This window comes from Vanessa atalanta, chromosome 17 (assembly GCF_905147765.1).
Source record: "Vanessa atalanta chromosome 17, ilVanAtal1.2, whole genome shotgun sequence".
Taxonomy (NCBI): domain Eukaryota; kingdom Metazoa; phylum Arthropoda; class Insecta; order Lepidoptera; family Nymphalidae; genus Vanessa; species Vanessa atalanta.
The window spans coordinates 3,876,276-3,892,627 of record NC_061887.1 but is presented as its reverse complement, the minus strand read 5'-3'; the positions used below and the strand labels follow the sequence as shown (position 1 = coordinate 3,892,627).

At 35.3% G+C, this 16,352-nt stretch overlaps 1 protein-coding gene across 1 annotated transcript; it reads right to left on the bottom strand.

Moving 5' to 3' along the window:
- Positions 1–2,048: 2,048 nt before the first annotated feature.
- Positions 2,049–15,594, bottom strand: LOC125070399 (store-operated calcium entry regulator STIMATE-like). Its single transcript, XM_047680258.1, has 6 exons — positions 15,288–15,594; positions 14,853–14,997; positions 13,090–13,211; positions 8,113–8,312; positions 6,285–6,359; positions 2,049–5,676 (listed from the first exon to the last, which is right to left on the bottom strand). The coding sequence occupies exons 1-6, from the start codon at positions 15,409–15,411 to the stop codon at positions 5,587–5,589; spliced, it is 756 nt and encodes a 251-aa protein (XP_047536214.1). The 5' UTR covers positions 15,412–15,594; the 3' UTR covers positions 2,049–5,586.
- Between the last annotated feature and the right edge of the window lie 758 nt (positions 15,595–16,352).

The window sequence follows — 16,352 nt, the reverse complement described above, 5'->3', positions numbered from 1 at the left end:
CAAGCGGGACAGATTAAAAATAGAAATTAATATTGTACATTTTTTCTCGGATTATATAGGTACCTGCCAAACTAAAAGAATGCCAAGGTATTTGCTTATAGTTAAGCGGGGTATATATCAATAGATATTTGAATATTTATTTATTGATACCGATTTTTACTGTAACAGTAATATTAGGTTCAATGTTTTAAGTTTTTCATGCTGTAATCTTAATTCTAATTGCCCACTTGTTATTTACATATTTTGATTAATTTTTATCAAATAATCAATATTAATAAAAATAAACTATTAAGAAAAGAGGCTTACACATTTACTATCATTAATCATTATTCTGTTTCATGTTTATCATTGGCAAGTTTTAGTTGGCACCTGGCAACATTGATAAGGTTTTTGCGCCAAAATATTACGAATTTTAAGAATTTAATCTTAATCTTAAATATTTGTTAGAATTCTTTGATATTCATTATATTGAATAAAGTTTGTTCTAGAATCATGTCTAGAAATCATTATAAAGCTGAAGAATTAAAATTGAAGTTAAAATCAGGTAGAGTATCGTGAAATAAAATCAACCAGATCTGTATTTCTTTGGTGTACTATTTTATTTCATCCCAATTCTTTAAAATAATAAATATCATTTTAATTGAAGCCAGGAAAATTAAACTAAGAAATGAAAGAATAGAGTATACCTTACGTTCGCAAGAACTCGCTTTGGCTGAAGAAGTTACTCTTCTTAAGGTTGAAATAGAATCTATTTCGCAACAGCTCGAGGTATACGGAATATAATATAATATTCAGCGTCTAAGGTATCCTCAGTTATAAAAGTATCTTTTTCCTAGGATGTTAAAGAACAAATATCTCAAATGAAATATCAAAATACAATGATAGATATATGCAGCGAATCAGAAAAATCCAAAGTTGAAAGTCATACAATTAATATTAACAATCATAAAAATGCTTTTGACGATTTATTTAAGAAAGGTATGCATAAAAAAGTGAGATGTACCGTTGTAGAATGCTACTGTAGTACTTAAATAATAATAATCTATTCCTATCGAAGGAGAAGTTAAGATAAAACCTTATACATAAATATTCCATCCAATATTGCAAATAACTCACCTTTGCTGTGTTTTAATAACAGTTGATTTATACATCATTATTTATATTATAATATTATTCCACTTAACTACTAAATCCACTTTAATGTCCATTAACAGCTTCGACTTCTTGGCTTTTAGCGAATTGCTTAAAAGCGTAAATTCATAACAAATGCCACAGATAAATCAAGATCTCGACCGCTTTATCTTCACTTCTCTTGTGATTGGAATGGGCTAGACATAACGTAAAATATTTTACATGTGTAATAGAACGTGACGATTTGGAATTTCAACACATGGAATTGAAAGCTAAAAAAGCCAGAAATGAAGAAATAGAACGTCAAACATATGCGAAAATTCTAGAAGAAAATGAACAGAAAGCGAAAGAGGCTGCCGCCATAGAAGAAGAGTACGAAGCTCTAGAAAGGGAATGTAATATTTTGAGGGTAAAATATAATTTGAGACATTTTTGTGCTTCTGGTATATTTAATAATTGTGTTTAATTATTTGAATCGAATATTTTCGGATTACAGAAAAGGAACAAAGCTATAATGTTAGTGCTTCGACGCAAATTAATAGAAGCTGAAGAAACAAGACGTACTCTTATGAAGAAAAACTAAATGACTATGACATATAAACCTTTGAGTATTTGAATACCAGTTACCATATGCACGTCTGTCTAATAATAGAAAGACATCATAATAATTCGATTCAAAGTTAATCTAATAAGCACTTGATGTTGTCATGTTTATTACTTGTAACTTCATAAGCTAGCCGTTTATGTATGCCATGAGATGGCTTGGATATACATATGTTATGTGACTCAAATTCAATAGATTCGTATCTTCATAAAACACGGTCAATAATATAACTGTTTTATTAAGACACGAGTTTTTTTTTTAAATCGATAGTTGACTACCAATAGCGCATTCAGGTTAGAAATAAAAATATCAATCAAACGCGTGTTTTGATATATTTGCACAAACAATAAACAGATGCACAAACATACATTATTATATATGTATTATATACATACAATCAGTTTTTACAAAAATGGCCTTAATAAATATTTACATCACAATACTTTCTCGTAATTCACGCAATAATGAATAATGCGAGACTTATTCAAATGTTATAACTATAGACAGATCAATTATATAATTATTACAAAAATACCTAGCATATATTTATTTTTGGCCAAACATTATGTTGGAAGTTATTACATAGGAATTAACTCGTATAGTTTATTTGAAACTAATTTGTAAACTATAAAAAAAAAATGATATGTCAGAACCTCAATAAAATTTGACAGGAGAAAATACCGTTTTTTCATACTTTCAATTTTAAGAATTATATTGAAATCTGACAGAAGACATGCCATCTTGTGGTTCATAGCGATGCTAATTTTAAAATAATAATCAAGCAATAATTCACTACGTTGATAAACTTGATTAAGTATTTTCGTCTAAAGTTTACTCTTGAAGACAGTATATGTACAAAAATAAACCATACATATTTTATTCTTTAAGATGTCTTCACTGAGATTGTTATTTACTAAAAAGTTATCGTTAGCCCATTGTCAGATTTCAATGCTATCAAAACAGATTTTCACTTTTAATTTTCCGTATTTGATTTTGTTATATTTGCGGTATAACTAATGATTGGTAAACTATATATGCAAATTGATGATAAAAAATTACATCGTAAAAACATCACTGCTGAACTTTAATTTCTGAATATATTTAGTCTAATAGCAGAATAAATATTCTACGCCAGTGAATATAATTTGTATAATCTACAGGGATTTGTCATTGAACAATACATTTAGTTTAAGCTTTTACGGCATTTAAAAATATATTTGTATATTAATCAGATGTAATCAATAATTATACTTTTATTTTGTCGTCTACGGTTGATGTGACTGTCAAAATGTCGGGTTAAATTACTAAAGTTTTGATTGCAGTTTAAACCTGAGTAATATACATAGATATATTTTTTTTAGTTTAATTTGCACTTATCTTATAATCTATCTGTATCGACAACAAATGTGTACCTGCTCGTTTATATTAATTTTATCGAAATTTTTTAGCAATTTCTTGTTTTGTTTTATATGTAATTGATTGTTTGTAACAATTTAAAATGTCTCCACATCACTTTGTTAAAAGTGGCACATACTTATTATAAATTTTCATTTAAGAATTTTAATATCATAGGAATGAAAATATTAATGGAATGTCCAATAAAGGGCTGTCGATGAGTTAGTTAAATAAGAAATGTCTGCATGAGGCATGCCAGGTGCTAGCACACCGGTATGCTAACTACTGGCATTCTATGTCAAACTACACACGCTTGTAACTCGCCGGCTGGTATCCAGAATTGCTTTATGAATTGCCAATTAAAGATTATGCAAGCGTCTACAATCTCATACGATCTACTAGCAAACCCGCTACAACATGGAAGTTACTCTCCGTTTCCATGCGACATTAATATATCGAGTCTAGATCTAGTAGATCGACGAATTACAAGCGCTAGCAGCTCCCATGTACCAATATCTCGCATGAGTTTCTGCGAGCTACAGACATGTCTCGTGGGTTTTAGAAAAAAAACAAGAAGTAACAATATCTCAAAAGTGACTTTGACTTGCTCAGTCTTAATTCGATGTTAGTAACATGTCAATAAAAATGGCAATACAAGGTTCTAAGTACTTATACCTTAGGAACATTTTAAAAATTTCATTGTAAAAAATTAAACATATAAAAATATTTTTATACATCTAAAAATATTTGAAGCGAAATAGCATATTTATTTGTACATACTTTATTTCTCGAATTTTAAATATAGAAGGATATTAAGGAGGGTAAATATCGCCTTGTAAAATAGCGTAGATATAATTCTATGGAACAAATCCGTGGTTTAAAGCCATCATACATGCATACATTAACGATTTTTTATGAACATATTTATGAGTATTTCGGACAAACTCAACGTACAGATATATAATATAAACCTTAAACTTACCGCCAATAGTGTACAATATATTACATGATTATGTTACACTTTTATTGCTAAATATTTAATAAAATACAAATATTTTAATTTTGATTAATTTGCCTTCGTCATATCTCATCAAAAAACTTCTAACTTATTTGCCAATAAATATACCGTGTTAGCCGATCACTTTGACTCTGAGGGATTACTAGTCTATTCCAACCATGAAAGGACAAAAGCCGAATAAACAACATTTGACATAGAAATAACGCGATATCATTGGTTGAGAGCTTTATTAATCTATGATATTCATTATGGATTTTCGAAAAAATGCCGTTTAGAACCTCGACGAAGCCGTTATCGAAACTTTGGAAGTAAAATTAAAGGATATAAGTAGTTAAGTGTAATAATGTGGTATTCTAAGTAAAGACATTTATCAAGAACTTTTAGTAGTGTGGAATGTAGCTGAGCTTTTAGCAAATCGCATGAAATACATAAATCTAAGATTTGTTTATTGTTATTCCTTCTTTAGGAATAGACTATTTAGCCCAATTTGGAAAAGGAATCAACATTCCGCCATGTCGCATCCAGTTAATCGAACGTCGTAATTCAAGTTTAAACATATAGATGGCGTTATATGTTAGTACGCGTTCAATTATATAGAGCGTAAACTTTGCAAGTTCAAACGTCTAGTCTTTTTTTTGTCATCATTAGGCACATTTTTGACAGTTTGGTGTTTGTGTATATAAACTTTTTCTACCTCAAATTAATGATTCCAATAACTCTTTAATACCGTATGCTCGTTTTAAAGTAAATCTATATATACATTTAATCTTTATAGTCAGTAAATTTGACTACGCGTTGATAGTCAGCAAGGACAAAAGATTTTATACAGATAATCCTTACAATTCACGCTATATCACATCAAATCGAAAGTTGTCAATAATACTTGTAAAGATGTATAATATATTTAAAAAAAACCTGCACCCGTTGACTTATTTCTGTCCGCTCTTATCAAATTTTGGACTTTTTTCCGAAATTACTATGGCAACCATTAAAAGTAAGTATTATTGTGGTGATTTGATTTTGACTAAACTCTAACATAAAATTAATAACAATAAACTGCCTCCAACATTAGGTACTTATCTCAAACAAAACTTAAAAAAGTATGACTGATATTTTATGTATATGTAATGTAACATGTTTTCTAATAAACTAAGATGGCATATTATACTTAAATAACTAAAAAAAACATAAGACCAACATCACAAGAATGATATTTTATGTTAAATGGAATAAACTTAATCACCCATCTCTAATCTCTACACAAAACAAATAAATGAGACGAAAGATAATGACCGCATCGTATGAGAACGAGATGCAGATATTGCTTGATGTTACTGCGTGAGTAGTGTCGGGTCGATGTCTGTATTATGGCGAAGGCAACTCATATCAACCAATGTCAATGGATGCACTATGCCCGGAGAGCGGGCTGCGGGTAGGGTCATACACTCGCTCCAAGTAACCGCTCGTCCGCCGACTGATCATCGTCTTCGGATCCAGACTTCTCTTTCTTTATCGATTGATATCGGACCTAGAAAATAATTTTCTCTTTGTATAACTGTATATATTTTGTCTAAGTTTAATTCGGTTCTCAGGGTTCATTTTGAAACAGGCGTGAACCGAATCAACCAAATCCGTTCCAACTTCAAATATGGAAAAATATTTAAGTATTATTATTTACTTAATCTAAATCTAAAGATATAGATTAAGTAAATAATCTATAAAATATCTATAAACGGGAATATTTTAAAGTCTATTTTCCGGCAATAATTACCGTATAATTTTTAACTCGAATAAAAATAATTATAAATAAACACATATTATCGGTATTTTAGTGCAAGCCGGAACCACACATTCATCAATAATATTCTATCGCAATATATATACATATGTATATGTACTTTGTATTGTTTTTTTTCGAGTCGAGATGACTCACTGGATAAAGCACGTGAATGATAAGCAAAAGTGTCGGGTTCAAACCTGGGCAAGCAAGACTGAATATTCATGTTCTTCATTTGAGTTTATAATTAATTAATAACCATTATACTGTCCATTTGCTCATCCGCTTTTCCAAAATAAATGAAACTTGATAGAGATGATTATCTCATTAACTGTAAATAAATATAGGACATGGCTCACCTTCGTCTTTATTTTAGAGCTCACACCCCTCGGTCGATACATTAGGAAGTTGTCCGTCACCCAAAATATTAATATCTGAAAAAAATATATTGTCATTATATTCCTTTTTGATGTTTGACTCCATGTATACTAATATTATAAAAGCGTAATTAATGATGTCTGTCTGTTGCTCTTTCACGGCCAAACCACTGGACCGAATTTGAAATGAAATCGGTATAAAGCAAGCTTGAACTCTAAGAAAGAACATGAACTATTTTCTTCGCTTAACACTTGACGACCAACCCCTATAACGAGCGAAGCCGCAGGCGAATACTAGTTAGTTTCAAAGTTAATAAGAGGTTTTAATGTATTTTTTTTATAATGATTATTTACAAAATAAAATATTTCCGTTAATTAATAATGAATATGTTTACGCAGTTATATATGTTATATACGTTTAAAAATGGGGCGTCCATAACAACAGAAAGGTACTTTAAATTTTTATGTATAGAAAAAGAAATTAAACTGCCAAGATATATAAAATCTTCAAAACGCTGTTCAAATTTAACAATTAATTAATCGGCGTGCTTCCGGTGGCCAATCTCCATCTCTGTAACATTTTTAGGACCGCGATCGTATTTCGGACAAATTATGACTAATTTCTATACTACAATAAATTGATTCGTAGCGGTCACGTTCGTTGTACTCAGTGGGAACTCTGCCTCTACACCTGAAGGAAAATTAATTATTATATATATAATAATTGTTTTTCCCAAGCCAAACAAATGCTCGATTGATTACGACTGATTTACATTTATATTTTTTTATATAATTGTGGGCAAACTGTCAGGAGGTACACCTGAGTGCTGCCGTCCTTTAAATCTCAATTAGCAGAGCTTCGCGTGACCGTTTCGCAATTTTTATTCCATACATATTCTCAAGCCAACATAATCTACTTCGTTTAAGAAGACCAGAGATGCTAGCCAGTTGTCATATATTATATCTTTAATAATTTTTCCTACTTCATATATGAAATACAGGTCTCACCTGACAAAAGTATACTTATGAATTATGATGAAAGCTGACCAAACAAGATGATCACTTTATTTTTAACTGATAGGTTTTTGTTGTTCCATATTCTTACACTAAACCTCCAAAACACTTTGTCGATGTGGTTCTAGCATCTTACGAGACGAAGAGATCGACAACCCCGGATATATGTATACAAAAAGTAGAAGATACCACATATCCAGTGCACAGCCAAAAAAAAAGATTGGTTTTTCTGTGCCACCTTGCACCAATATCAGGTACATTGAGTCATTTTAACAACGAATATGGCCATTGCAAACTTACCCATGATAACTTTCCTCTAGGGAAGAACAAAGAAGTTAAATTTTCAATATAATAAATATAAAATACACCAGTTACCTAATATCAAAATTACTTAAATGATCACTTCCATACTGTTTATATCTGATTTTAATAAAGTTGATGGAAATCAGCAGCATTGGCCAAATACCAATACAAATTTATTAAAAAAAAAAACTATTAGATAATATTGTAACACATAACACATAATATTAAGTACTTTTTAATGGAAGTACATATGTAGTTAGCAATATGATAAAGTTCGGCGGAATTTTCAAGATGAATATTAGCCCAATTCTGACCATCACCGTCACAGATGTCAAAACCATTTTATACAAAATTGCATTCGACTGTGTCTATGTGTGTACGCATAATGCAAAAACCGTTGAATGTAATTTAATGAATCTTTATAGTGTATGTGACATATGATACCTCATAGAATTCAGTACAATATAGGCAATCAAGTAGCAAAAACTCTCACATTAATAAAGAAAGGTATGATCAGCATGACCACTGCAAGTTCAAGCCGCGGGTCGGACACGGGCGACAGCTTCAACGTGGAGAGCACCGCCACTATTGGCGGGAGGCGCAACACCAGCGCCAGCACTGACTTGGCGAACGTCGCAAGCGCCGCATACAACACGCATTGGCAAATCCAAGCCGCACACATCGGAGGCTTACCTGAACAGAAATTATATCATTTTTAAATGAAATATAATGTCAGGTATACATGTGCTTAAAGTTAGTTTTGTCTGACTTGTCTGTATTTATTTTTGATATTATTTTCAAATACAGAGGGTTTGATCTTGATATTTTTAATAGGCTGTATGATTTTATTGTTTTTATTAGTATAAAAACTATTTTATCTCTAGATAAAATTACGATATTTTTTGTGTACATACAGCCGAGATGGCCCAGTGGCTAGAACGCGTGCATCTTAACCGATGATTTCGGGTTCTAACCCAGGCAGGCACCAATGAAATTTCATGTGCTTAATTTGTGTTTATAATTCATCTCGTGCTCGGCGGTGAAGGAAAACATCGTGAGGAAACCTGCATGTGTCTAATTTCAACGAAATTCTGCCACATGTGTATTCCGCCAACCCGCATTGGAGCAGCGTGGTGGAATATGCTCCAAACCTTCTCCTCAAAGGGAGAGGAGGCCTTTATCCCAGCAGTGGGACATTTACGGGCTTTTTTTTTTTTTTTTTTTTATGTCATAAGGTGGCAAACGAGCAGGAGGCTCACCTGATGGAAAGTGACTACCACCGCCCATGGACATCTGCAACACCGGGGGGCTTGCAGGTGCGTTGCCGGCCTTTCAGGAAAGAGTACGCTCTTTTCTTGAAGGTTCCCAAGTCGTATCGGTTCGGAAAAATCGCCGGCGAAAGCTGGTTCCACAGAGTGGTTGTGCGAGGCAGAAAATGTCTTAAAAATCGCGCTGTTGTGGATTTTCGGACATCTAGGTGGTGCGGGTGATATTTGGAATTTTGACGAGATGTCCGAAGGTGAAATTCAGCAGCCGGGATTAATCCGAACAATTCCTCGGAACATTCCCCGTGATAAATTCTGTAGAAGATGCAGAGCGATCCAACATCTCTACGCAAAGCCAAAGGATCAAGCAGATCGGAAAGGGCTTGATCGTCGATAATTCGAGCCGCTCTACGTTGGATACGGTCAAATGGAAGGAGCTGGTACTGGGGAGCACCCGCCCAGAGGTGAGAGCAGTATTCCATGTGAGGCCGAATTTGCGCCTTGTATAGTCTTAGACGATGGGCCGACGTGAAATACTGTCTTGCCTTGCTGAGCACACCAAGCTTTTTTGATGCCAATTTGGCTTTGCCTTCCAATTGACCGCGGAACTGAACGAGACTCGAAACATCAACGCCAAGTATTCCGATACTAGCTGTAGCGGCTAACGGAATGTTCTCGAATCGTGGAGATACGACAAATGGTGTTTTTTTAGCAGTTAACGCGCAAACTTGCGTCTTTTTGGGGTTGAAGTGAACTAGGTTTAACCGACCCCAGTTCGAGACTTTGTTTAACGAAGACTCGATTTCAGATACAAGTTTGTTCCGGTTTTCTTCGACGTTTTCCCGAGAAATATTAGCACGGCCGGTGTATGAGGTGTCTACGGTGCTGTCGTCTGCATAGCAATGAATGTTACTGATTTGCAACAAGTCATTGATATGCAGAAGAAACAGAGTGGGTGATAGAACGCAGCCTTGTGGAACACCAGCATTGACGAATTTTAAGTCAGAGCATGCACCGTCGACAACGACCTTGATGCTCCGATCTGCCAAAAAACTGGTAATCCAATTGCATAATTTCCCGGGAAGCCCATAGGAAGGAAGTTTCGAAAGAAGCGCTTTGTGCCATACGCGATCGAAGGCCTTCGCTATGTCCAGACTGGCTGCTAATGCCTCCCCTTTGCTCTCAACTGCTTCCGCCCATCTATGAGTAAGGTAAACTAGAAGATCACCGGCTGAGCGACCCCGACGGAAACCGTACTGGCGGTCGCTAATCAGCTGGTACTCCTCTAGGTACCGCAGGAGCTGGCAGTTTATAATGGACTCCATTACCTTGGAGAACAAGGAGGTGATGGCTATAGGCCTATAATTGGACGGGTCTGAGCGGTTGCCCTTTTTAGGGATCGGATGCACCAAAGCAGTCTTCCAGGAGTTCGGGACGACGCCGAATGCATAGGATTGCCGGAAAAGACGCGTTAAGACCGGCGCCAACTCGGGAGCACAAGTCCGTAGCACGATTGGAGGGATGCCATCGGGTCCACTCGACTTATGAATATCCAAGAAGTGCTTTACGAACTGCACTTTGCCGGAATTTAACCTCCGGCATCGTGGTATCACACCGCGGGATTGTTGGTGGTGACTTTCCTCGGTCATCTAGAGTCGAGTTCGCTGCGAAGAGAGAGCCTAAAAGATCAGCCTTCTCCTTCGCTGTATGGGCCAATGACTCACCGTCCTTGTGCAGAGATGGTAGGGAAGGCTGACAGAAATTCCCTAAGACAGCCTTGGCGAGAGACCAGAACGCACGTGTTCCTGAAGGGAGGCGCACCAGCCTCTCGCCAATTCTGCCAATGTACTCCGTCTTCGCCTTAGCAATCACGTTTTTGAAGGACCTAGAGGCAGAGTTATATTCCTTTCTGATTGCGCTGGTATTTACATCACGAGACGCTGATGCGTTAGCCCAGTCTTGGTAGCGTTCCCATTTTCTGCGTGAAGCCGTTTTGCAGAAACGACCAAACCAGGGCTGGGACTTGCCACCAATGGGGACCGCAGAATACGGAATGAATAGTTCCATACCCTGAAGTACCACATCGGCAACAGAGTCAGCAACAACACTCGGATCATCCGGCGAGAAACAAACCTGCCCCCATGGGTAGGATGCAAAGAAGGACCGCATCCCATCCCAATCTGCTGACCTGTAGTGCCACACGCGGCGGCAGCCCACGAAACGAGGTCGTGAGTAACGCGCAACCGGCACTGTACTTCGGACGAGACAGTGGTCCGACGAGCCCAGAGGGGGTTCGACGATAACCTGGTAGCCATCCGGATGGGAAGTCAGCAGAAGGTCCAACAGGGAAGGTGTATGATCCTCCACGTCTGGTATTCGCGTTGGCGAGGGGACTAGTTGTGTCAAATCATATGCTAAAGCGAAGTCGAGAACAGATCTACCCGCATGATCGGTAGTGCGCGATCCAAGCCATTCGGCATGGTGGGCATTAAAATCGCCAAGAATAACGATCTCTGCGGATGGGATCTGCTGCAGTACGGAATCTGTAGCCATTTGGACGTGCTCAACCAGTCGGTCGGTTTCGGCATTACCGCTATGGGACCTATAAAGGCAAGCGTAGATTCGCGGATGGTCGTCACAATCTACACGCAGCCAGATAATTGATAGGTCCTGTCCTTCAAGGCTGCCGAGGCGTCGAGAGCAGATATCATCTCTGACGTAAACGCACACCCCAGCTCGTGGTACAAAGGAGTGTTCCAATTTATACCCGGGGTAGGAAAGAAAAGTCGTATCGGCAGGAGAAGATATCTGAGTCTCGGTAAGAAAGAGCAAGGCCGGCTTCGCCGTCTCAAGGTGAAAGTGGACGGCGTTCAAGTTCGAGTTGAGTCCCCTTATGTTGCAGAAGTCCACAGTGAGGGTGGTAGGGGTTGCCTTATGATGCCTGCTCCGCTTGCCCCGAACAGTGGCGAGCGCAAAATTGCCCCCCCCAGAATTCGGAGGGCAGCCTGGGCATCCCTGCTCAGGTGGTGTATGTCCTGAGCATGGATGCCCAGAGAGGGATTCTCCACCTAAATGCTAATGCTTTGTGTACATGTCTGTCTACTTGGTGGTAGGGGTTAGTGCAAGCCCGTCAGGTATGTACTACCCACTCATCAAAAATGGTACCACCAAGTAGCAATACTTAGTGTTGTTGTGTTCAGGTTAGAAGCGTGAATGATCCAGTGTTACTGCAGCCTCACGTACATAACGTACATCACACTTCCTAAGGTCGTAGATGTATTGGCGATGTAAGGAATATTTAAAATTTCTTAATGCTCCAATGTCTTGGGCAGTCTACACCACTGACGTATTTGTTTCTAAGTCGGACAAGTTACTTTAGATCTTACAAAATTTTAGGAATGTTCTGAGGAAATAAATGCTTGTAATTATCTACGTTTACATTATGTAAATAATACTCTTCAAACAGTTAACGTTGATAATTTAAAATATTCCAGTGCAGCTGTAGAGGTTATCGGCTGGCGTGTATGCTCTTTAGATAACGACCAATATGAAAATATTGTTATTCTCAAAAAAAATAATGTGTCTTCAATATTTATGTATGGTAATATTTAAAGGCAGTGGAGGCCAACGGAGCATATTCCACTCCTAACCTGCTCCTCAAAGGGAGAGGACGCCTTAGCCCAGCAGTGGGAAATTTACAGGCTGCTAATGTAAAAAAAAAATATGTAAAAAGAGGAGGCCAAAAAAGAGTTGAATATAAATTTTTTGATAAATAAAAAAATAATGCGATAGGGCGTGGACCCATGTCTGCGGTGCGGCGCCGTTTGCCGTGCAACGTTACGGCACAACCGCCGGCAAATGGCGCGCCACGGCGTACTGTACCGGCACGTGCTCACTATTATTGTGTTGTCAGTTGCATAGTGCGGTAATTTTTTGCATAAAATGGCGGACGATTTATATTTAGACTTTTTGATTTAACTAGTGGAAGCACGTCCCGTTCTCTGGGACAAGTCAAAGGAAGATTATAAAAATACAAATTTTAAAAATGGCACGACGCCGTGGCGCGGCACGACGCCGTGCCATCTGCCGATGGCGGAGCCGTGCCGTTGCACGGCAAACGGCGCTGCACCGTAGACATGGGTCCACGCCCATAGTCTCTTAAACTATAACACAGTGAAATATTTCATAGCTACATATACACTCACCATATTCGCCAAAATTAATGAGAGGTATGTCATAAACTCTTGCACAACGCTGTGCCAGTCTTATACCTGCCCATATTATCAGCAAGCCGAGTGTTGAGTCCAACATGAAATTTACAATGTACCTGAAAGTAATAAGTTTTATAAATGTATTAATGAAATTAAGACTGCTCCTAAACAGCATACAGTTAGATTAGTTTTTTTATCACTCGAAATAAGAGAAGTTTTCTTTGGGTAATTCACTTTTTTGTAGCAAATAAAAATAAAACAAATGTTTCTAAAAAAGTAACAAACTAATTTAAAAAGATTTCTTGTTCAAATACTACATTCCCAATAATACATATATCCCTTCAGTCTAATAATGATTCAACCTTGGTAAAAAACTTAGACTTTGATGACACATATTAAAGACTTCAGAAATAAGTATTATATCAACTTATGTCACATCTTAAGATATTAGAGGCCAAAGGTTACTATTTATTTCCTAAAATTCATACATTATTTTAGAAATCTTTTAAGCTGTAGAATTTTCCACAAAATGAATCCCAACATTTTTTTTGTACATTACATAGAGATTAGATTTTCAATTGGTAGTCTTTACCATACTTTCGATATTATATAGACGAAAATGATTAGAACGAAAAAGACACACTTTGACTCGCAACCACCATTTGCTTATCATTAATGTGCTCCAAAATCTGTTATCAGCTATTGAAGCACAAAACTAACTTAGAGGATATTATTCTTTCCCTCCATGAACAAACTTTATAAAGAAGGTGTAGACAGGCATCTCATCAGAGCCTTTTCAACATCATGAATTGACATAATAATAATTGATATAGGATATCAGAGAGAATATTCCAAGACAGCCTTGCAGTCTAGGTAAAACAGGATCTAAACGAAAAACATTCATTTTCTTGCCTAAAATAACTTTAAAAAAACATATTTAACAATTATAAAATAATTAAACTATGAACTATTATATTAAATTATTATGATTAAATTACATATTAAAGTTAAAAATAAAGGGTTTCATTGTATGATGATAATTATAATTTAATAGATATTTTATTCCAAAGCTTAATGTTATCTGTCAACTTGCTGTTTCTTAAAGTTTAAATGTACAAGGAACATATTAATACATCCCAGTTACTTTGTATAACACTTTAACTTCATAAACCATATCCTTTAATACATCAATCAATGGATCTAAGATTAAAAATCCATTTATCTGTATTTCTTATAGTTTTATCTACTTATCATGATCTGTATTCGTTTTTATCAGAGTCTAAAATGTAGTCTTTAATTATCTTTGACTTGAAGATAAATTATTTCTTTTTAAGTGTAAATTATTGACCAGTGTTACTCAGATGTGAAATTATTATGCCTAAGTTTCTGCAAAATATGCCAAAGAAAGTGTTCTGGAAGCAAATTAAAAGCTTTCTAATGGATCTGGACTGAAAACCATAAATTAAAAAAAAATAAGTTCTTCTTCTTCCACCAAACCGCATTGGAGCAATGTGGTGGAGTATGCTCCAAACCTTCTCCTCAAAGGGAGAGGAGGCCTTAGCCCAGCAGTGGCATATTGACAGGCTGTTAATGTAATCTTTTCTTCTGGTTTTTTGGTTTTATTTTTACAAAAGAGTATTTCATAAAATAGTTTTCCTATTTATTTAGTTTTTAATAATCAAACTATGTTTAATTAAAAAGTTGTCATATGTTATCTCTAAAGCATTCATTTAAAATCAATTAAAATTTCTTCATACCATGTACAGGGGTTGCCAGTCATGTGGGGTGAAAGCCAGACGTTTGCTGCATGAATTATAAGAGCACCAAGGCCTTGCTTAGATGTGTCATAGAACCAGATCAACCAAGGTCTTCTTGCATAACGAGGCTCACAAAACCTTTTACCTACAACAATGAAATTAAATTTTAATATTAAACTAAACATGAATTTATTGATATTAAATTAAACAGTAATATATAAGAAACAAATACAAGTACAGTATTAAATAGATTGTACTAAAATGTTTATTAACTTTGAATGGCATTTAAAAGTTAACAATTTATTATTACACAATATAAATTATTTTTCAAGAAGAACTTGCTTCAAATATTCATGAACATGGTTTCACATAATCGTTGTATCAATTACACTTTGACCATGAACATTACTTTCATTTTGTAATATAATTTCTCACCTATTAAACATGTAAATGCTAAGACGGCAAGAAGAAACTGCATAACCCAACCATATGTATCTGTAAGCGCATCTTTAGAGCAGTGGGGCTCTGACCAGTTAATAAAATCAGAACTGTTATTCATTTTTCATTATGTTATTACACTTATGCACTTACACTAAAAATGTTGGATACAAAATATATACAATATTAGGAACACATTCTTATAATCTAAATGCAATGTTAGTCCGAAAATCGCGTAAAATAAAACAACTACGTTATATTAAATTAATAAAAACAGATTCGAAAATCTAAATCTGTTGACAAGTTACAATGACAGTTATGACATTTAACGCCTGCAGTTGCAGATTTATATCAAAATAATAATTATGTTGCATTCACATTGAGAAATAATGTCATATTTTAATATTACATATTATCATGTTGATTTAAATATTAACTATTGTATAAAGCTTTTTATAAACATAATTTAATAGAATTTATAGCTTCAAAGTTACACATACTAATCTCATTGGTCAAACTTATTATATGTTTAATTGGCAGAATATTTTGCTCCTAACTAGCGAATATACACGCCATAAAAAATACATATCTAAATCCAAATTATTTGAATAATTTACGACCGATGTAAGTTTTAAATATAATTTAATGATTTTATTTGTATCTTCATTATTATCCTGCTAACGGCAGTCCAATGCATTAGTATATGCATATTCTAATGTATTGGACAAAAGTACGTCAAAGCTCCTAGTTTCTGTATCTTGTCATATCATGTAATGTAAACCTGACTAAAAAGAGTATTTCAATTCTCTACGGTCAAATTTTATTCGACCATATTAGAATAGTGTACTGCTACATTAGTCTGTCTGACTTTTCCCTAGCTGATTTACTTCAAGCATCGTCCGCTACATAGCATGCTGAATGAGCTTGAAAGTTTCCGCACTGTCAGATGGCAGATAAGACATTGATTGAAAACTTCCGTCTCTAAACATTGCAATATAGCCATCGTCGTAAGGTTGCCAATACTCTCCATACCAAAATATTTTTTCGATCGGCTTTCTTAAC

What these genes read in the sequence shown, in the direction of transcription:
- LOC125070399 (XM_047680258.1), bottom strand. Translation starts at nt 15,411, where the DNA reads ATGAATAACAGTTCTGATTTTATTAACTGGTCAGAGCCCCACTGCTCT. An exon ending in TCATACCTTTCTTTATTAAT is followed by an intron (nt 6,360 to 8,112) that starts GTGAGAGTTTTT and finishes TATTTTTTTCAG; the next exon opens with ATATTAATATTTTGGGTGAC. An exon ending in GCTCTAAAATAAAGACGAAG is followed by an intron (nt 5,677 to 6,284) that starts GTGAGCCATGTC and finishes ATTATTTTCTAG; the next exon opens with GTCCGATATCAATCGATAAA.